Genomic DNA, 23,430 nt, shown 5'->3' with positions numbered 1-23,430 from the left:
CTATATACTGGTGCCTAACTCCTTTATGCCAATTTCCATCATTTTGAACATTTTCCAAAAACCGAAACTAAAGAAAACTTCTACCTAACTACCGAACTTGCTTTACAATTTTTTCCGAGAATCGGTTGAGAAATGCGACCTTCTCTAACACTCAATAAGTAATGAAGAATTTCATTTGAAATATTATCATAACTTATTTGTTTTATGTTCCACTAGAAATACAACAAATATTTTCCTTTTATTGTACACCATCTGTTACTTGAATCAACTATACAAATTTACTAAAAGATGAAACGATAAAACAATACAATTACCTCTTCACTTATTTACTGTTTAATTATGTACGAAGTAACTATTAAATTTATTATGGGTGTATTATATTGTACCTACATTATTGCGTGACGTCAAGCGATGTCCCAGCTGCAAGCAAAATTAATTCACACCACTATGTATACTTAATTGAACGAGCGAGCGAAGCGAACTTCTGTAGGGTAAGGATGGTATTCCATCTATCCAATATCTTGGTCCATTGTGCATTGCGTTTCACTCTCTCACTAAGCAAAATACGAGACGCAAATACATATTGGACAAATACATTGGACAGATGGAATACCACCCTCAGGGACACGACCGAGCAATAGAGAATAAATTACCTACATACATTTAAGATCACGGAAAATGATTGTGTAAGTACATACATATATACCTATTCATATTGTTGGAATAGTTTTGAATCTATGATGTATTTAAGTATAAATTGTATAATTGCCATTGTATTAATCCAATTAGCATAAGTTTTAAATGAATAAATATTATCTTATCTTATAGTTATCAACCGGCACCTGTAATAATCATTTAGCTCTCATTTTATGTTCTAGTATAAAGGCGGGCTCGTTAAATTTAACGACGACTTGAAGCAAGTGTATTGTACTAGATTAAATTATTATTAGTTGAGTTTATTACGCCAACTTAAATATGTGTCTTATGCACTTATTAACCTTTTCCACGCCGTGTCAAACACAAAAGCAGTCATACAGACGCCACATTTCAAAACTGAAATTGAACTTTATGCATATGCATGTATGTCTAGGTTGCTCTGTAGTCTATGACCGATTAATCGGCCTTTGGCGTTGAACCTACGGTGCGTAATATCGGTCATTGGCGTCCAAAACGTTAAAGATAAAGCCCGTCACAGACGTAGCGATACTATACCAAAAGATATCTTGGAACTGATATCATTGGACTTTATTCCTGCCAAACCAACCTTTTCAATTTATTTTTTAATACTATTTTAAATGGACTTGTCGCCACGTTTAAAGTGAAAGTCTTTAAACTTTCGACATATGCACGAAGAGTGCTCTTTTACGCCCTAGTGCGAGAAAGTAGCACCATATGTACTGTAATAGCTATTTATGCAACAAGTGCGGAAATCATCTTTACGCACGTGTATCATACAATGTTTTACTATGCATTGTGCGAGTAAATAAAAAAACATATCATGGCAAATAAGTTTAATTATTAAAAGGAGTGTTTTAAATCGACACGAGTTGCGAATTACCTATTCGCACGTGTATCGTACAACGTTTTACAGTACATATGGCTCTTTAAACTTTCGACATATGCACTAAAAGTGCTCTTTTCCGCACTAGTGCGAGAAAGTAGCACTATATGTACTGTAAAAAAAAATTGAAAACAAAAAAAAAATTGAAAAGAACTAGTGCGGAAAAGTAGTACTTTCCGCATGATATGGCTCCGTAGGAAACGCACTTTTCGAGCACATGCATTGTAAAAATATATTTAAAAATTTTAAATAAAAAACCGAGTTTAATTAGGTTAGTCTTTAAATTTCGCGCAAAAACGCTCCAAGCTGTCACGTAATCCTGATGACGTCACGATGTGATAAATAACCAAACTGCTGTCAAACTGTCAGTCATAGCGCAGATCAAAAGCTGTAGTATTTAATATATCTCTCTTTCTAAAAGATATTACGTACATATATACGGTAAAATAACAAATAACTAGTTTTACAAGGGTTGTTGTTCTTTTACACTACACCATGTGTATGTGTAGTGTAAAAGAACAACAATCAAGACAATAGAGTAGGTAGTTATTCGTATTCGCCTTTTAATTAAAATAGTACATTTCATAGCGAGTGCGAAGTGTGTCACTACTTACGAGTCCCGAGATATCTATTATGAGCCGTACGCGAATAAAAGACAAGGGACGAGTAAATAATAACACTTTCGCACGTACCATGAAAGACGTTTTTAATACATTTGCGAAAAAAATCACAACAAAGCAAATATTTGTTGCATGAGTATTACACACTTACAGTTACGAATTTTGCCTTGAACTTCAATGATATTGTTAATTCGGCACTATATAACTATTAGATTCAGCGATGATAAATACATTGCAAAAATTAATCACAATAACACTTACGTATTATTATAACATTCTATTTATTTGATAACAAATAAATATATACTTTATATCGTGTAATAATATTTTAAGTACGTAATAAATGTCTAATGGCAAAATAAAAAAATACATACAGTTTTTGAACATCCAAACTCTTTGGTGGTGACGTATAGACGGATTGACAACTTTTCTGTGGGACTTTCTCTCACCGTGAGGTACCGCGCTCCGATTGGCGTTTGCGGTCACGTGATACTGGGCATTATTTTAAATATTTTTAATTAATTTGTTACGCATATTTACACTTAAAAAATATGATTTTCTGCGTTTAATATTCCCTGCCGGGCTAGCACATGATTGGCGCGAGAGTATCTCGCCGCGACATAGACTACCCCCGTCCATCTTTAATTCATACAGTTAGTAAAAGACGGGTAGTCTATCCCGCGGCGAGATACTGTCGCGCCAATCATGTGCTCGGCCTACAGCTATGGTAAAAACATAACATGTTATATTATATTCTCGATTCATGTCAACATACCTATTACTTTTTTTATTTTTTTACAAAGTATGCTTTGGCGTCAGATCAGATCAGACCTGATAAAGGATGATAATAAGAGATGCCAAAGACTTCTGCTCAATATCAATGTAGTGTTACAATGCAACCTGGCCCTGGCCGCTACAGCATGTTGACACGATAATAACAAAATGAGGCGTTACATGCAAGATGATTCGCGAGACGTGATACAAGCAAGATGATTCGCGAGACGTGAGCAACTGACCATTAAGTGACCATGCACAATATTGTTGTTCTGTTGGTTCAGGTGAACAACTAAGAGCTACTTTCTAGTCAAAAGATACACCATCTGTTAATCTGTTGCCACATTTCCGAGCAGTGACGTGAAACGTGAAATAGAAAATTAGTACTTAATACAAATAAGTAGTATATATCATAGTGAATAACATGTTTTTGCTATACCTTTCCAGGGTCCATTATGTAAACATACTGGTATGCAAATAAAGATCTCTATCTCTCTCAAATTAATTTTCTACAATGAATAATCATGATGGTCAAACTACAAGAACTAATTAATAAAGACGAAACCTCTTTAACTGTTATGACAGCACATTGATTATTATATGAAGAAAGTAAAGTGAGATACATGTGAGATACGATGTTTCCAGTAACCACAGACTCTCAGACTCCGATAACATTTCATTTGGCACAACTTATCACCAATAAAGCGAAGAGTATAGCTATCTATTAGATTATTGTCATTCAAAGATTAGATGCGTAAGTATTTACGTAATACATATATGATGATATGATATATCTTCTATTATTAAGATGATATGATATATCTTCTAATTAGAGTGACCATGCATGCCGTAAATTATAAACTCTTTGTTGTCAACACAAAAAGAAATGAACGTTAGTAATACTGGTACGATATTTTAGTCGTTTTGTTTTTTTTTTTGAAATTGGCACAAATGACTTGAGCGCCATTAATAGGGTATGTGGCGCTTAAAACTCAACGAATTTAAGTATTTTTTTATATTTTCTAAGCTTATCGCGAGATCTACAGCTACCAGAGCCACTAGTTAATTACTAAATTTCACCTGCTACTTGTTTCATACAAAAATTACGCGACTAGTGAAACTTAATTGTGTCATCCTATTTGTTACCTTCAAACATACAATTATATAAGTACTAAGATGTTGTCTCATCTATGATGGCGACATAAAACAGTGCGTTAGGTAAACTTAGATGCGAAAGATAACACACTGTCTGGGTCTGAACCGCTGAAGGCAGGACCTTGAGAATTGAAACATGTTCTTCACAAATGTTGTTAAACGGGGTTGTAAGCTTTTGACGACTTCTGCTCGAGTTCAACATCACTGGGTGCGTAACCAACATGCCAATCGGTACGTCCCGTAGCGAACGATATGCAATTTTTACTGTCGCACTAATATGCGCTGGAAGAGCGATAGAGAGACACAAAGCGTTTCGTTATCGCAGCGCAAACGATTGTCATCTTGGCTAGGTACCTTGAACTGATATATTTGCACGTCTATCAAGTACTTCTCGAGACCTTTCTAAAGGACCTAAACTCGATTCGATGTGTTTGTGTTTTTCTATCGAGGAAATCCGTTTGCTACCTTCTCAGACTGTATCATCAGATCAGCTCCATGTTAGCATATTATTGCATTGTCATCGGAATTAAGGAAGTAGTTGTCAGAAGAACAAGTTATAAGATTTGAAGCAAACATACCTAGTAATATACGCGGTGAAAAAAGTGTGTGTAAAAATATGTCTCCAGTTAGAGAAAGTGTGTACTTACTTGCGCAATTTATCGACCAGCTTCTCAAATGGTTTCTCCCAAGCATACATCTTAATGACCTGGACTCCGTTCACCAATTCGCTCATCACTTTAACCCTCTCGTCGGTTCGCTTGGCTATCTTTCCTCGCAGCACTCCCTGGCGGTTACTCAAGTAGCCTACAAAATTAAGGGTAGTTTAGATACGCTGTGTTTTAATGGTCATTCACTCAGTTTTAATATTTTGTCGTAATAAATCTTGCCGTTATCAACAAAAAGGTACCTATACCTCTTTATCGGCCACTAAAGAAGTCATAAACGATGCAATTAAAATAGTACTTGTTAACAACAGCACTGGGATACAGGAAAACCCCATTATACGGTTTCGTTGTGGTTTTCTGTATTGCAACTAAGATACTTAGTAAATAACATAGTTTAAGGAAAATATTTGAGTAGTCAAAAAAGATACAAATTTGGAGCTCGTTCTTATATGAGACTAATAGCTTCTTTTAATGTAAGTTTAAAACGATTGCAAAGAAAACAGAAATTCTACGAGTATTTTAATTAAAGGTTTGTGAGCAAACAAAATATAAAAATTACTCTTCATTTACAAGTGTTTTTGATAATTTAACCTAATTATGATAGGTAGTAAATGTAGTTCTTTACTTTGAACTAGTATTGTCTGCACAAAGATGACCAACAGGGCAGCCAAGGTCGCCCACTGCAGGTGCTGCCACACCAGGTACGACACCAGGGGCACCACCACTGGCATCACCCACAGGTAGTGCAGAAACAGCGTCACCATGTCGAACCGCATCACGTCGTTTGACATCAGGTTTATCACTTGCCCAGGCTCTGTCTTACTAAGGCCGGTTCGATCTAGTTTTAATATCTAAAAAGTTCGATGGTTAGGTTAGGTTAGGTTGGGAGCTGTGGTCTCTTGGTCGTGAAAATGTTTGTATAGAAACGTGTAGTATAGTATAGCTTTTAATTAGGGTTATCTCGGTTTTAGTATCAGCTTGCTGTACTATCAAGGGTACTTACTACTTTGCAAGCATAAAGCCGCATTCACATTTGTCTGTCGTGTTGTGTTGTGTCGTGATGCATCAGAACGGTATCGGTTTCATACATTTACTATGGTTGCGTTCACATTTCTCTGATGCCTTGTGTCGTGACGGCTTGTGTTGTGTCGCATCCCGGTCCGCGTCAGGACGGGTGGGGGGCGGTGCAGCGACACGACACAGCGCATCGGACTAGTGTGCACGCGCCAGTGTTGTGTTGTGACGCGTCAGAGCCGCCATCAAGTATGGACGAGGAGCTGCTTATTGAATGCGTACGACAATTTAGAAGCGTTGCCAGCGCCAATAATTACATATCTTCTTCAAAATCTGAATCTGAATCGGATGATTCTTGAAAAAACATTGCGAATGTGTTAACTCTCCGAGAGCCAAGACGGAACTGATAATAAAATGCGTCATAATGCGTCAGAACACGTCAGATAGATGTGAACAGTATGCCATCAGGACAGAGCATCACAACACAACACGACAGACAAATGTGAACCCGGCTTAATTGAGGAATTCTATGTAAGCAATGTATGGGCACAGAATAACTAATAGTACTACCGTACAGAAAATTCACTCCTTCACAAAAATCAGATTTAGGTATAAAATTATACCTATACTCGCCGCCTGCACGCAAAATTGAAACTTATAACCGCGCACGAACCGTGAATCTTCTTTGCGCGCCGCAGTTTTATGACCGAGCTGAGAGTGTCGGCACGGGGTTGTCACTTGACAAGTTTTTGTACCTATATCTACTGATTTATTATTTTTAAGATAAATATCTAGGAATTACAAACGTTGAATCTGTAAACATATTTTTTTTATCCGGAGATAGTATGTCTGATTCTCACGGAAGTAGGTATGCCACAGAAGTACTTATTCCTTTGAAAATATGTCGGTCAATATAGTCCGGAATTGAAATTGTGTTTTATTTCTGCTTCCTTGTTCTTCCGTTTATTCAGACATCCGTAAACAGAACAATTTGTATAGGTTTAGGTTTCGAAGGCATTATGTATTTTAAATTTTGCGCGAGTCGAGCGGCAGCCCATTGCCATACGCCTGCCCGGGAGGCGCGCTGGCCCTTTTTTTAAGAAAAGTTATCTTAGAAATGAAAAAAAAACGTTAAATTAAAAAAAAATGCATCTGGTGACAGATTGCACAAAACCTATAAGTGATAGTATTATAGTATAGTGTGTATAAGAGATTGATAGCAAATTTATTAGGGATCATTTCGTTTCTACACACTTTTTCTGTATCTTAAGAGCGTTCTTACAAGAAAAGTCGAAATAATGTAAAATTGATGATATTCCCGACAATATTTAAGATTTTACGCTCATTATTAGAAATAAAGAGTACTTGTTCCAGTAGGAGCGTCTTCTTATCCTTAGGAATATCGTTGTACATTTTAGAAAAAGGACTACTTAAATTAGTAATGATTGTTTTTCTGATGCTCGTTTACGAAAAACCGCGTCAAGCACTGAATTGTGAGCTCTTATTTGTAAATTTTGAGAAGTTTACTCTGCTAAAGTTGGATATTTTGTATTACTAATATCCTGTACTTTAGGAATATCGAATGATATTCTTCCTACATGCTTTTAAGAAAGAGAAAATCAATGTTAAACGAATTGAATTTTCTCTTCGAAACAAGTGTAAATTCCTACGAAAATCTACTTAGTATCGAAGTCATTTTTATACACGAGCAATCTACAACGTTTGCTTATACTGTTGGTATACATTTGTGTTTATCAAATTCTACTTTAATTTTTTGGCAATTTTTTGAAAACTACTCTATATTGCCGATGACGCGCGCTGGCGATCTCAGTACCGCAGCAGAGCTTGAAGAGGTCGGACCTGTGTCGGTCGGCTCCGCACGTTTTCGACGGCGACAACGAGGTTTTTTATCGTTGTGTGCGGCAGGCGCCGTGTAAAACGCTATACTGTGTGCGTGTAAATTGCGACTGAGAAACTTTGATCCGAGTACTGTATTTGTTTTTATAGTATTATAATATAGTATAGTAACATAACAAACTTCCGAACAACATTAAAAATATTTGAAATGACCTGACATTTTATAGGTAGTAAATTTAAAAGAAAAACAGCCAAGTGCGAGTTGGACTCGCGCACAAAGGGTTCCGTACTATTACGCACAAAACGGTAAATAAATCACGTTTGTTGTATGGGAGCCCCACTTAAATATTTATTTTATTCTGTTTTTAGGGTTCCGTACCCAAAGGGTAAAAACGGGACCCTATTACTAGGACTCCGCTGTCTGTCTGTCTGTCTTGTTTGACATATCAGTCAAATTTGACAGATTGACAGTTTTTGTCATTTTCAGTGAAAATTATCTTTTTGGGATAGAATTTAGCACCCAGTGACATTGTTAAGTGTAGATTTATACTATCTGTCAAAATTGACAGTTTGTGACATTTTGACAGTTTTGGATCCCAAATCGAAACGGCTTGTCCGATTTTGATAGGACCTTCAACATTAGTCATGGGATGGAAAATGCAGTTTGACACATCTGTCAAAACTGTCAAAATTGACAGTATGGCAGTTTTTGTAATTTTTTGTGAAAATTAACGTTTTGTTAAAGTTTGGTACTAAGTGACATAGCATAGTGTTGTTTGACATATCAGTCAAGTTTGACAGGTTGACAGTTTTTGTCATTTTCAGTGAAAATTATCTTTTTGGGATATAATTTAGCAAACAAACCATGTTAATTTTCACAAAAAAAGACAAAAACTGTCAAACAACACTAAACAAAACATTAACTTCAATGGCCATTAACGTCTCAAAAATTTAATTCGAATTAACTTTAATGCAATTGGTGCGTAATGCAATTGGTTAGTTTGACACATCTGTCAAAACTGTCAAAATTGACAGTTTGACAGTTTTTGTCATTTTTAGTGAAAATTAACATGTTTTGTTAAAGTTTGGTACTAATTTACATAGTTTAGTGTTGTTTGACATATCAGTCAAATTTGACAGATTGACAGTTTTTGTCTTTTTCATCTTTTTGGGATATAATTTAGCACCAAGTGACACTGTTAAGTGTAAATTTATACAATCTGTCAAAATTGAGATTTTGTGACATTTTGACATTTTTGGATTCCAAATCTAAACGGTTTGTCCAATTTAGATAGGACCTTCAACATTAGTCATGGGATGGAAAATGTAGTTTGTCACATCTGTCAAAACTGTCAAAATTGACAGTTTGACAGTTTTTGTCATTTTCAGTGAAAATTAACATGTTTTGTTAGTTTGGTACTAAGTGACATAGTTTAGTGTTGTTTGACATATCAGTCAAATTTGACAGATTGACAGTTTTTGTCATTTTCAGTGAAAATTATCTTTTTGGGATATAATTTAGCACCAAGTGACATTGTCCCAAGCTGTACGGTTACCCTGTACCTGTACCAAATGTAATGACGAAACATGTAAACAAGCGAGTATAATTTCTTTCTAGTATAAAATAATTCTTTTATAATACAAAAGTAAGCACATTTGCACTGGATTTAGTATTTTCGTACCAAATAACAATAATTAGGATTTTAAGTTAGTGTCGTTATAATTGTTTTCAATATGCTTCACGAAGGATCAAGATTGTTTAATCCATCATTGTAGTGCGAGCGAGAGGGAAAACGTGGTAGAAGGGATCGGCATACTGAGCTCGCACAGCCCGCCGCAGCGCGTAAAATACCTAAACTCGCTCAACGCCGAAATGTAATAGCGCTCTTAAACGGTTTCCTTAAAAATTGAGAAAAACCGCGTTTCGGGTCCTTTGCGGTGTGGGGGGTAACACCGAGGGGGGAGGGGTGGGGAGGGTTGATGAATGATAAATAACTTTGGTCTATAACGTACACATCTCAATATTTCCAATTGAAAAAAGTCTTCCATTAATAATGCCGTAATTTTAGCTTATTTCCCTGAATTATGTCTTAGGTATTTGTGTGTCTACCTTGACCTCGTAGCGCCGAAACAGATGAACCGAATTTAATGTGTTTTTTTTTGTTTGATAGCTGGCTTCACTGCGGTGTATTTTAGGTATATTTCATTAAAATCCGTCTAGTCGTTTTGAAAATATAATGCACGTCGTCAAACGAGTATGGTTATTTTGTAATTTTAAGGTTATACAAGTACTTATAGCTTGAATACCGTCCAACTTATACAAAAACACATAAAGCCTTTTTTGTTCCAAATTTAATGATGATTAATTCTGTCCTTGACACTTTTTTGATATTTATTATAGTTTTCGTGAAAATGTCAAAAAACCATCAACGGGGACACATTTCACGGTGGGGGGGGGGGGGGGGGTGTAGCGTCAGGTGGAGGGAGGGGGAGAGTGGTGAATTTTAAAGAGTACACCTACATGTATCATGCCAAACAGGTTTGAAAACTTTATTATTTTGTTTGTCTGAAAACATATAATACCCTTATTAGCAATTTATATGGTATACAGAGCCCGTCTAGGGACTATCCATTCGAGCCTTTGTGGAAAGAGAAGTCGTGGAATGTATAGGGCCCAATACATTCCACGACTTATCTCTTTCCGAACAGACTCTATTTTAATTCACACGGAATTAGTGTGAACAAAGGTGTGGCCGGTGACAAAAACTTTTTCACCTCAGCAGCTCGAACCAGGGTACTTTGCTACTTAAAAACAGTGAGCAAAATCGCATTTTATGTCATTCATCGTTTGAGTGACACAAATGGAAACGTGTGTATTTATTCACACGATGGCGGTACCGCTTTGTATCAAGCGTTGTCGGATTTTCAACTTTAAGCCTTGGTCTTTGAATCGAATTTAGCGTGCGGGCAGATTCAAGCGCTTTTTTAACGCGCGTTAAAAAAGCTATCGTGCGAATGGGGCCTAATTCCGTGTGAATAAAGATAACGACGTATACCGTTATCTTTATTCACACGTCAATTGATAAAACATCGGTCAATCGAAATATCAATTTATGTAGTTATTACCTTTCGATACAATAGCGAACAGCAAGCTATTCTTATTCGCATACCAACAGCACCTTGACTCAATTGCAGATGGTTCAACATCAATGCCGTTATTACGCTACATACATTCATCAAAAAGTTGTATATATGGGCATTTCTGTATGCCTCCGGCGTTGCTTCGCCAGAAAAATAATTTATAAACAGCGCTAATGTATATGGTATCAATGGCCTGAAAAAGAAAGACTTATAATTTTTTGTCTATATTCAAACATAAGTAATGACATGCAAATAAAAATAATAATTAATAAGCAACAGAAGACAAAATTAAAGGATACCAAAAGAAGATAGTCGAATTGTTTAAAAATAAAGTTGCATTTAAACATTTTTAGCACTACAAGACGGAATGAGGAGTGTCCGCGCGCGAATGCCGTGCACGGCTGAGGAATGTAAGGAATGTTGGGCGTCATGACAGAGTGATGGTGACTGGTGTCATCTTGTACGTACGGGCGCGGCGTCATCTATTCCGTCGAAAAAAAGCATCAGAATATATTTAATATAAGAACAAAACTGTATCGATAAAAATAAAATATGTACCTATATATTATTTTACTTTGAGGACAAAATTAGATCAAAATTTTGACCATAAAGGATTTTTCACAAAAAAGCATATTTTTTATTTACTTATAGTTTCAAGTTTTTTTTAGTTTTCGGCGTTGGTCGTAAATAGTGTAAATACCTATAGGATAAGACTTTATCAAACTATATCTTAATTTTTAGCATGTGAACCGTTTGCTCGCGCTTGTATGAGTTCATTTTCGATTGAACACCTTCAGTCGATGGAGTACTTAAGATAGTGCGGTAAAGGAATTAACATAACACAAAAACTTACCATAAAACTATAAAAAGTAACCCTACTAATAAACCACACATCATATACTCCAACCAGAAGGTTCGTATGATAGCTTTGGTTAATGAGGGCTTGCAGCCATTTCGGTCGGCGTCTTCAAGCTCCTTTTGCCAGGCTTGTTCAAGTTGGTCCCCTAGCCGGCCTGAGTTGTCCTTGTGGCGAGCTTGCCATAACTGTTCTACGGTGATACCCTGTTTGTAGCCTTTGCGGAATAAATCAAAGCTCCATCTGTGGAAAAATAACACTGTTGTATGTTATGTATCAGTCGTATACTATTAATATATATACATACATATATATATATATTACTACAGAGGCTGGGAAGTAAGGGGTTGCCGGCCGAATGCATATAGACGGCCGAACGTGGTGAGGCCGCATTAGTTGTGAAGCCGACAACCCCTTTTCACGCCGATGTATGTAAATATAGTGCTTTTTTCAAACATGCAATGAAATAAATAAAGAAATCTCCACGAAATCAAAGTTTTATTTCTAAAGAAACTAAAAGTAAACTAGGCACAAAATATAACTACGACCTATACCTATCTTTATCACACGTGTCGTATATTTTAGACATTTAGTTTATCAAATTATTACACAATTTTCCAAGATATATTTATGTATCTTTGATTTTTTTCGCCTTGCATCCGTCTGACGTCTGAGTGTAGTTTTAGCCACATAACTAAGATTACATAGTTTTTTTATGTTGATATTATGCTTCACATACATCGTTTACATCGTTTTCGTCGGATATATTTGATGAGAGAAAAACGAATTTTAAGAAAAACTATATGATGATATCGATGAATTGATCAAATTGACGCGGGCGTTTTTAATAGATCATTTGTCCCTTTCTTTCAGGCATGTTCGTTCTCGGACCAGACAGAGGAGCGATTTAATTTTACAAATCAGTTGACAAAAGCTGGAGTTTAATTTCTACTGACATAGGATAACAACGCTATCGGAACGAGGACTAGGTGGCCAATTTTAGCATATGTCAGAATTATGGAAATCACAGGCGACCTCCGTCAAGGCGGGAGCTGCGGCTACAACCGCAGAACTAAACAAGCGGCGCAATTATGCTGTCCGTCGGCGAGGGCTACATATTTGCGCCGTGTGGCGTAGAAACTCTGGGACCGGGGGGGCCTAGCGCAAAAACCTTTTTCAAGGAAATTTCCCAGTGCCTTATTGACACCTCAGGTGACCGGAGGGCTGGCAGCTACCTCGGCCAGAGAATGTCTGGCCATCCAAAAAGATAACGCTGCCAGCCTTCTTGGGCACCATAGGTGACCTGGGGAGCATTTTTTATTTATAAGTTTACTTTAAGATTTATTATAGTTTAGTTTTAATTTTATTGTTTAGTTTTTTTATTTTGTTCGTTATAATGTACTATATATTTTTATTATGGATATTAATTTATGTACATAAGACAAATAATAAATATATACCTACCTGTATTCTATTTCTTAGGGCCACTTGCACCATTTAGCCTACCTACTCATCCGGGGTAAACCGGTTAAACCTGGAGTTACCATGGTAACCAGGTACAATTTGACACTGGGTTAACGGTTTAACGGGTTAACCCCGGGTTAGTGGGATGGTGCAAGTGACGCTTATAAATTTAGATAATCTAAACCAAAAAACACGTGACTATAACTCCGCCAATGAGGTAACAACATTTCTTTCCATGTTATTCTGACATCAGTCATGCTCATGTGGTTCTTTTTTAGGGTTCCGTACCCAAAGGGTAAAAACGGGACCCTATTACTAAGCCTCAACTGTCCGTCTGTCACCAGACTGTATCTCATGAACCGTGATAGCTAGATTAGCTAGACAGTTTACATTTTCACAGATGATATATTTCTGTTGCCGCTATAACAACAAATAAGTAGGTACTAAAAACAGTAAACACAATAGATAATGGTATTTTTAGAGTTCCGTACCAAAAGGGTAAAACAGGGACCCTATAATATTTATTTTATGCTGTTTTTAGTTATAGCGGCAACAGAAATACATCATCTGTGAAAATTTCAACTGTCTAGCTATCACGGTTCATGAGATACAGCCTGGTGACAGACAGACAGACGGACAGCGGAGTCTTAGTAATAGGGTCCCGTTTTTGTTCTTACCCTTTGGGTACGGATACGGAACCCTAAAAAGTACCGGAGCTTTCCAACTTTGTTTGGCAGTGTTATAGTTCCCCCTTAAAATTATTATTCAATAATAATTCCCTGTTGTCATCTGTTCAGCCACTTCAGCCTATCAATTCAACGCATCGTCGAAAGTCTGAATTGTAGCTTTAATGTTTGGTATTTAGATGACGGTACCTTGGGTGGTGATGTCGGAGTAGTGCTAAAATATCTGCAAACCCTTAGCTAGAAATTTGCGCAAATAGGCCTCGAGTTTAATTTCTCAAAATCCGAAGTTTTATTTCCAGACTGATATACAGTGGGACCGAGGGCTTTTCTTTCATATTGTATTCTTACTGGAGTGGTGAAAAATTTTACCCAAGTCTGTGCCACGAGACTTCGCTTACGGGACTCAATGTTAACCTAGCAGCTAAAACTAACTTTGCTTTCTAGTTGCACAAATAACTATTGTTTCGCACAGATAATAGGATCAAAGATAGATATAACTCCGTAATAGATGGATACAGTCTAAGGAAAAAACGTGCCTCGAAAATCAAGAAAACGCTACTAGTTTTGGCCTACAGTCGTATAAATGGCGTTGACGGTTTCGTTTGTTATTTAACAATTTTAACGCATATCAGTGAAAGAACATGGGTCAAAATCATCCCCACCTGCCATCACTCTGGCAACATGTCCCGCCCAGCTCCATTTAAGTTTGGTAATGACGTATCCGACGTCTTGCACTTTTTTGCGGCGTCGGATCTCGGCATTCCTCACTCGGTCTTGAAGTTTGATGCCGAGCATGGCGCGCTCCATGGCTCTCTGTGCCACTCGGATTTTATGCACAGCCTCCTTAGTGAGCGTCCATGTCTCGGCACCGTAGCTCATGGTGGGCAGGACACATTGGTTAAAGAGACGAGTTTTCAGGCATTGTGAAATGTTAACGGGTTTGAGGATGTCCGCTAGTTTATTGAATGCCGCCCAACCCAGCTGGATTCTCCTGGAGATCTCCTTCTTCTGATGTGTTTTGTCAAATGATAGATTATGTCCAAGATACACGTATTGCTCGACCACCTCCAGTCTTTCGTTCCCAACCATAATGGTAATAACTATACCTATATATTGTAAAGAAATTCGAGTGTTCTAGTGTTTATTCTTTTACTATCTATTGGTTTAACTACCGTCGAAACATTACACAGGAACTTTACGATCAGCCGCCGACATATATAAGTTATATAACTGTTTTAGTTCATTCCGTTCACGTGATTCACGTCAGCTTTGGTGTATCGATCTAGTTTTGTAAAGATTCGTATATGTTGACCTAAGGTCATAGATATTTTAATAGGTATTCAAATCACATACGTACACTTAGCCTAATATATGCCATAAGAAGTATAAGAAATAGCTGCTTGGTCATTCATAATAGTATATGCAGTCGCATTTCAATTAAATATACCTACCTATCGCGCATGCATCGTGTAGGGTAGGTACGAGTAACTAACTACACGTTACAAGTGCATCGCAAGCGTTTAATCGAACCAGTACTTAAGAGTAATTTCTATTGTGCATAGTTTTTACGGATCTCAAAGACATGATATACCTACTGGATATGAATTAACAGTTGACAACTCGAGACCACATGTTTTATTAATTGGGTCGCTGTGGGGAAGGCACGCGGGTTAATCAATAGCTATAACCTTGATAGTTATGTTGAAACACGAACACAGATAAAATACTACTAGACGGAGCTCGGAGCATATAAAACACAACGCTTTCAGTACGGACTACGGATATGATGGTCGTTCTTGTCTACGTGACAGCGTGATAAAACGGTGTGCGTCACTTTCTATCCCACGGTGTTAAAAAGTGACAGTTATTTTATCACGTGGATATAATACGCCTGCAGGCTAGTAGAGAAAATTCGTCCAAAATTGTACTGTTATGTTCGCGACCATTTACAAATGTTTCGGGGTGCGAGTGGCCGAGTGCGACGTCAAGTGGGACGAAATTCGGCTCTCATTGACATAGAAACCGAAATCGTTATTTTTATGTTTTTTGATTGAAATAGGTTTAGCCCAGCATTGTTATGGTAACTTATGAATTTTAGACGATTGGGAATGAAAACTATCGAGTTACGTTTTTCTTTTTTTTAATGTATTGAGCAGGAACAAGAAATCATTATTACTCAAGAACCGCAAAACGAACCGTAATATCCTCGCAAATGGTAATACTTTGAATATTTGTGTTTTTTTGGCATAGTACATATATCCGTCACGGGTGCCTTTTTTTGTATAGGAACAATTAAATATTTAAAAAAAAACGCTTCCGCGTCACGGATATTACGGACAGTATGCCAAAAAATTACAAATAATTCGTAGCATAACCATCTGCGAGGATATTACCGTATTTGTTGCGGTTTTTGAGACATTTTGATTTTTTGTTCCGGCTCCACACATTTTTTAGGGTTCCGTACCCAAAGGGTAAAAACGGGACCCTATTACTAAGACTTCGCTGTCCGTCTGTCCGTCCGTTTGTCTGTCTGTCAGCAGGCTGTATCTCATGAACCGTGATAGCTAGACAGTTGAAATTTTCACAGATGATGTATTTCTGTTGCCACTATAACAACAAATACTAAAAACAGAATAATATAAATATTTAAATGGGGCTCCCATACAACAAACGTGAATTTTTTTGCTGTCTTTTTCCGTAATGGTACGGAACCCTTCGTGCGCGAGTCCGGCTCGCACTTGGCCGGTTTTTTGAAAAGAAATCATAACTAATTTTCAACTCAAATAGTCTAAAACTTATAAGTTAGCAAAACATACTGGGCAAAACCCATTTCATTCAAATAATCCTTAAAATGTTCACTGGTTTTTGTGTTTTTACTATAGAAACAATTAATAATTAAAAAAAACGCAACCGTCACGGATATATGTAGTATGCCAAAAAATCACAAATAATTCGCAGTATAACCACCTGCGAGGATATTACCGTATTTGTTGCGGTTCTTGAGATATTTTGTTTTTTTGTTCCAGCTCCACATTTTTTTTTTTTTTAAATAACTACTATTTTCAACAACATTAGCATAAACATACTGGGCAAAACCTATTTCATTAAAAAAATCCTTACAATTTTGACTTAGGTTTTTGTGTTTTTTCCATAGAAATAATTAATGATTTAAAAAAAAACGCACCCGTTACGGATATATGAAGTATGCCAAAAAATCACAAATAATTCATAGTATTACCATCTGCGAGGATATTACAGTTCGTTTTGCGGTTCTTGAGTAATAATGATTTCTTATTTATGCTCCATACATTAAAAAAAAAACGCAACTAGATATTTTTCGTTCCCAATCGTCTAAAATTCATAAGTTACCATAACAATGCTGGGCTAAACTTATTTCAATCAAAACAACATAAAAATAAGGATTTCGGTTTATATGTCAATGATAGCTGAATTTCGTCCCACAGTGCGTCTCTCAGACTGACGCAGATCACGAATTCACAGCGTTATGATATGAGCGTAATAGCGCTGTGCACGTATATATCGATGTCCCGCTCGCACACCGGAGCAAACGGATAACGTGCTACGGATGACGTGGTAATTCTAATCTAATGTGAAAACCGCCTTAAAGATAAGCGATTCTCACAGCACAAGTCTTCTCAAAGTACTTTAGGAGTAGGACTAGACGAGGAGGCGTAAAGCCAGTAAATCAGAAGAGAACAATAGAAATGGCGCACCGTGCGAAACTTGCGACGGAAGATTGGGCGATCGCGCCTCAATAACTCTGCTATATTAGCTATATAGTATAACTATACTCAAAGTACACTAACTAGTATACTTCTGTCTAAAATTAGAAGAGAACATTAGAAATGGCGCACCGTGCGAAACTTGCGACGGAAGATTGGGCGATCGCGCCTCAATAACTCTGCTATATTAGCTATATAGTATAACTATACTCAAAGTACACTAACTAGTATACTTCTGTCTAAAATTAGAAGAGAACATTAGAAATGGCGCACCGTGCGAAACTTGCGACGGAAGATTGGGCGATCGCGCCTCAATAACTCTGCTATATTAGCTATATAGTATAACTATACTCAAAGTACACTAACTAGTATACTTCTGTCTAAAATTAGAAGAGAACATTAGAAATGGCGCACCGTGCGAAACTTGCGACGGAAGATTGGGCGATCGCGCCTCAATAACTGTTATATTAGCTATATTGTATAACTATACTCAAAGTACACTAACTAGTATACTTCTGTCTAAAATTAGAAGAGAACATTAGAAATGGCGCACCGTGCGAAACTTGCGACGGAAGATTGGGCGATCGCGCCTCAATAACTCTGTTATATTAGCTATATAGTATAACTATACTCAAAGCACACTAACTAGTATACTTCTGTCTAAAATTAGAAGAGAACATTAGAAATGGCGCACCGTGCGAAACTTGCGACGGAAGATTGGGCGATCGCGCCTCAATAACTCTGTTATATTAGCTATATAGTATAACTATACTCAAAGTACACTAACTAGTATACTTCTGTCTAAAATTAGAAGAGAACATTAGAAATGGCGCACCGTGCGAAACTTGTGACGGAAGATTAGGCGATCGCGTCTCAATAACTCTGCTATGTAGTATAGTTAGTACACTTCTAACTGATGTATTATGTATTATAAATATTGGGTGCATTACAAATTCAATATATCACGCGATATAATCCACTTTCATAGTTTTATTTTATAGTTTACTTCTGTTTCAAATGAGAAGAGAACCATAGAAATGGCGCACCTTGCGAAACTTGCAACTGAAGATTAGGTGATCGGGCCTCAATATCTCTGCTATATATGTAGTATAGTTAGTATACTTCTGTTTAAAATTAGAAGAGAATAATAGAAATGGCGCACCGTGCGAAACTTGCGACGTAAGATTAGGCGATCGCGCCTCAATAACTCTGCTCTATATAGTATAGTATAGTTAGTATACTTCTGTTTAAAATTAGAATAGAACAATAAAAATGGAACATTAAAATCGCGCCTCAATAACTGCTATATAGTTGACCGAAGCGTAGCGAAGGTCTACGGTTTGACTCGGGCATTTTGCTTTTGTATGTCCGGATGTTCTCCTCTACAGGTCGCAATTCTCAACCGATTCTCGTGAAATTTTGTGACCAAATTCTATGATGAAATAGAATTTTTTTGTCGATCCGGTTTTTGGAAATTTTTCAAAATGGCGGAGTTGTGATAGCTCGCGCCTAAACAAATAGTCGTATCGATATCATAACAGTATTTTCTTTTTGAGATATGTTTACAGATTAAATGTCGAAAAATGCAGAAACTTTGTATTTCTGGTTTTGGCGGTATTTAGATATTTAGTTTTTACTCGAGAATGAGTAGCTGAATTTCGTCAGCTTAGGTAAGCACTATCATGGAGTGTTTTGCAAACATTCGCTTTTTTCGTTTGCACGGCGTGGTCCCTGGTTCGATCCCCATTACGGAGTTATATCTATCTTTGGTATGTGTATGTGAATGCAAGATATTGCTATATTTTGCAGTCTACGCAATTTTGATGAAGTGTGACAGTCTCTACTGTTGAGTGTAAATATATTTCGATTTAGACGTCATATTTTTGTTGCATATGCGTAAATATCAACACGTCTTAGAAAATGTTTGAGTTTTGGAAACGATGGTGATAATTCGCTAATTCTATACAATCACGCCATCTTTTGGTGGTTAGTCGTCGGCAGGACAGCCCTAGACACATCCATCTTAAGCTATGCTCGCGAGGTCTACAGCTCACAGAGCCACTAGTATAGTTAGGGCGAGTTGCACCAGCCACAATTAGCAGACTGATCAACGTCACGCAGCCGATCTATGAAATTTCCCATACAATAAAATTTATCGAACGCTTTAGCGGTGACAGACGTTACGGTTTGGTGCAACCGACCCTCAGTATACTTGTTTAAAATTTAGCTTGTCAAATCCCTCGGCTATATCACTAGCTGTGGTGTGAAGGGTACAATATACAAATGATTATTAAGAGATTTTTTTTCTATCGAGCCAACTTAAACCTAGTAAGGTTTTGCTTGGAGTCTGCCCTTGCAAATACATATAATTTAGTTTTCTTTTGATTTTTTTCATGGCATTTGGTGACATGGTGAGACAGTCTTTATAGTTCTTACTCTTACGTGTAAGATCACAGAAATGCATTGTAAAACGCGCGCATAATACGCGTGAGTGCGGAGCCATATATTATTACAAGCTTTTATTGCCCTTGTTAGTATGTTAGTGTGGGTCAATCTTGGAAGCTAAATTTGACCCACTTCCTGATTTTGGATCGAGCTGAAATTTTGCATACATATGTAAATCGGATGACCATGCAATACTATGATCTTAAGATGAAGACAGGAGGTGGCCATGGGAACTCTGTGATAAAACAACGCAAACTAATTGTGTTTGGGGTATGTTAGAATTGTCTCGATGAGTATTAGTTGCCTGTTTAAAGAATAGTACAGTCAGCTTATTATTAATGTATTATACTCGTACTGCAGAGCAGAGGCCCGCGCTCGGCTCGGATGTGTACAGATGTAGTGCATAATTGTTTTCCATGGTATTTTCTCGGAAACGTTCGTATTTGTCATGCTTCTTCAGTCAACCTCAGTACTTTTTGTACCGAGACTGACTGAAACAGCAAGATACGTTCGTACGTTTCCGTGAAAATACGATGGAAAATAAAATAATTATGCACTACATCAGCCGGGCTAGCACATGATTGGCGCGAGAGTATCTCGCCGCGACATAGACTACCCGTCCCCCTTTAATTCATACAGTTAGTAAAAGACGGGTAGTCTTATCTCGCGGTGAGATACTGTCGCGTCAATCATGTGCTCGGCACTACTGTACAGGTAAACAATTACCATGGCAACCAAAGTTGATTATGTTTTCCAAAAAACAAAAAAGATTAGTAGGTAAAGGTATATATACGGTAATATAAAACATAAAACAAAACAAACGTGTAATTATTCTGTTTTTCCTTATGATTCTTACGTAAAAAAATATTAATGGCGTCATAGCGTATGTGTGGTGACCACGAGTTTTCAATTACGTATATTTTATTTATAAGGCAGAGTCTACGGGAGTCTATTTATCTATGGCATGCCGTGTACGTGTATACTACGTGCTACGTGCTCGACCTGATTCTTCATATTTAAAGCTATTAAAAGGCTCCTCCCAGTTATTAACCGACTTAATAGGAGGATCCGTAAATTGAAATGACAGTTACAATTTTTTTTAAAGAGATATTCTTGAATCGGCTTGTGTTTCTTGTTGCTAAGCTAAGTAACAAGCAAAAGGCAGTACTTCGTGGCACTTACGTGCTTTTACTATGATCTGAGATGGGTTTGATTTGGTACTTTTGCGATACTCAAAAACGGCTCAACAGACGTAGGTATAATGTAATTTTTTTACTAAGGGCTTATTACACTATCCTAATTTAGTGACTAACAAGAGGGACGACGCTATACGTGAGAAACGATAGGATGTATCTCTAATCGCGTCTCACGTATAGCGGCGTCCCTAACAAAACAAATGGCAGTCAATAAATTCGGCCAACCAATGGCAGCCACCGGAACACGTAAAAAAATTGTCATCGCCTCCCGTTTAATACGTCTACGTAGGTCCCTATAGGGTAGGTACACATACTCTACTATAATAAGGTAAAACTCCATGATATATTCACTGTTTGTTAAGAGAGAACCAAAAACGAATGCAAGGCAAGCATAGAGCCTACACCTACCGAAGATGGAAATAGTATAGACCGCGGGCCAGGTGAAAAATTCGTCAGTCATCGCCTTCCGGTTGATACTTCGTCACATGATAGTTTAGATGCTATTGAGAATAAAAAAAATCGTCAGCCGGTTGTATCGCGGTGGAAAGACCGTCAGCTGGTCGCATAAACATACACAAAAATACGTGCCGTACCTCAATACTTTCCATGTAGCGTTCCATCAGGCGTAGGCGTTTCAATAAACGCCTGCGTTTTCACGCATACTTTGCGGACATAAAATGGTAAGGTACGTATTTTAATATGCTACCAGCTGACGGTCTTTCCACCGCGATACAACCGGCTGACAATTTTTTTTTAATTCATAGCATCTAAACTATCGTGTGACGAAGTATCAACCGGAAGGCGATGACTGACGAATTTTTCGCCTGGCCCGCGGTCTATACGATTTCCATATTCGGATAAGCTCTATGCTTGTCTTGCATTCGTTTTTGGTTCTCTCTTAACAAACAGTGAATATATCATGGAGTTTTACCTTATTATAGTAGAGTATGTGTACCCTATAGGGACCTACGTAGACATTATGGCAATGCAAATAAAGTAGATACTTAGCAGAACGTAGGGAACGAAAATGGCATGTTTAGGTTAGGTACTTATATAATTTTGAGAATAAAAAGACAATAAACAAGTAGGTACTTACGTTAAAAATATTTTGGACAAAATGTTAGCTTTGTCATGAGGGTTCTTTTCTTTAATTACTACTTTCGATTCCATGTTTCTCAGGCACTTTTCAACACCACTGATACTTACAGTTTGCAATAATAGAATACAATATTTTGTATATGTGTATTACGTCTAAAGCTCTCACTATATAACTATAAATAACATGAGTCAATTTTGCCCAGTAATCATGTCGAATTTAAAATTCTTGTTTAGTTGCATAATGTACGCCTAAATACTTCCGTCTCATCTCACGTTACTTTGCAAAAACAAACGGTTGTTACTCGGAATACAATGAAAATTTGCTGAATCATGAGGATGGGGCTTCTATTCACTGAAGTCAATATGTAAATTGCATAAATGGCGAAATAACAATATTAGTTAAGTATCCACCACTCCGATTAAGTACACTTATAACGCGACACGCGTTAAAAGTCAAACCGGCGCCGCGGCGCGCCGATAGTGAACTGACACTGACTGACTGAACTGACAACTGACTGGCGATTTGGCGAATCGAATGGGTGGAATGGAGCAGCGAAGCGGGCGGGAGGCGCCGGAGGCGGGCGAGTCGAGTCTAGTGCCGTCTGCCGCCGTCGGGTGACGGTCTGACGGATCGGGTCTGTGGATCGGGATTATACTGAGCAACTTTTACTATGGGACCAACGGGACCAACCACGAAATCGCGAAATAGTTATTTTTAATACAGTTGCTCAAAAAGTGCTACTTTACGTAGCTGTTTAGCGTGCGGAAAGTTGGTTTTCGCGAACTAGTGCTTTTTACTTTTGCAATTTTTTTAAATTTATTCTTGTTCCAATTCATGACTACTTATTGATGAGTGTTAATATTAGTTTCCTTTAAACGTCGTAATCAACATAAAAACCTACTATTAATGTAAGAATACGAAAAATATACATATTTTATTACTTATCTCTTCATCATTATAACACGTCAATTTTTTTTAATATATTGTATTCAATATATTGAAAAACCGTTCTTAATAAGTTTTTTTTTTCTTCTTGGTGGTCTTAATAAGTTGTCTGAATGGAACGGAACGCCTGTCAAAGAAGAGGCGTTTTTTCTTTCTGCTTTAAGTTTCCAAAGGCAACATTCGATAGTTTTTATAAATGTACGATACAC

General features: G+C 37.3%; 1 protein-coding gene across 1 annotated transcript in view; it reads right to left on the bottom strand.

Annotated features, from left to right (window-relative positions):
- Positions 1-22,749, bottom strand: part of LOC134754815 (ATP-binding cassette subfamily C member 4-like) — a 67,881-nt gene extending 45,132 nt beyond the window's left edge. Inside the window, exons 1-5 of the mRNA XM_063691202.1 lie at positions 22,274-22,749; positions 11,641-11,886; positions 10,773-10,980; positions 5,401-5,626; positions 4,758-4,914 (exon numbers count right to left, since the gene is read on the bottom strand). Of these exons, the coding sequence (XP_063547272.1) occupies positions 4,758-4,914; positions 5,401-5,626; positions 10,773-10,980; positions 11,641-11,886; positions 22,274-22,347 (911 nt within the window). The 5' untranslated portion in view covers positions 22,348-22,749. The remainder of the gene's footprint in view (positions 1-4,757; positions 4,915-5,400; positions 5,627-10,772; positions 10,981-11,640; positions 11,887-22,273) is intronic.
- Positions 22,750-23,430: the final 681 nt, after the last annotated feature.

This window comes from Cydia strobilella, chromosome Z (assembly GCF_947568885.1).
Source record: "Cydia strobilella chromosome Z, ilCydStro3.1, whole genome shotgun sequence".
Taxonomy (NCBI): domain Eukaryota; kingdom Metazoa; phylum Arthropoda; class Insecta; order Lepidoptera; family Tortricidae; genus Cydia; species Cydia strobilella.
Note: the sequence above shows the minus strand (reverse complement) of the source record. Positions and strands in the feature narration are given on the sequence as shown.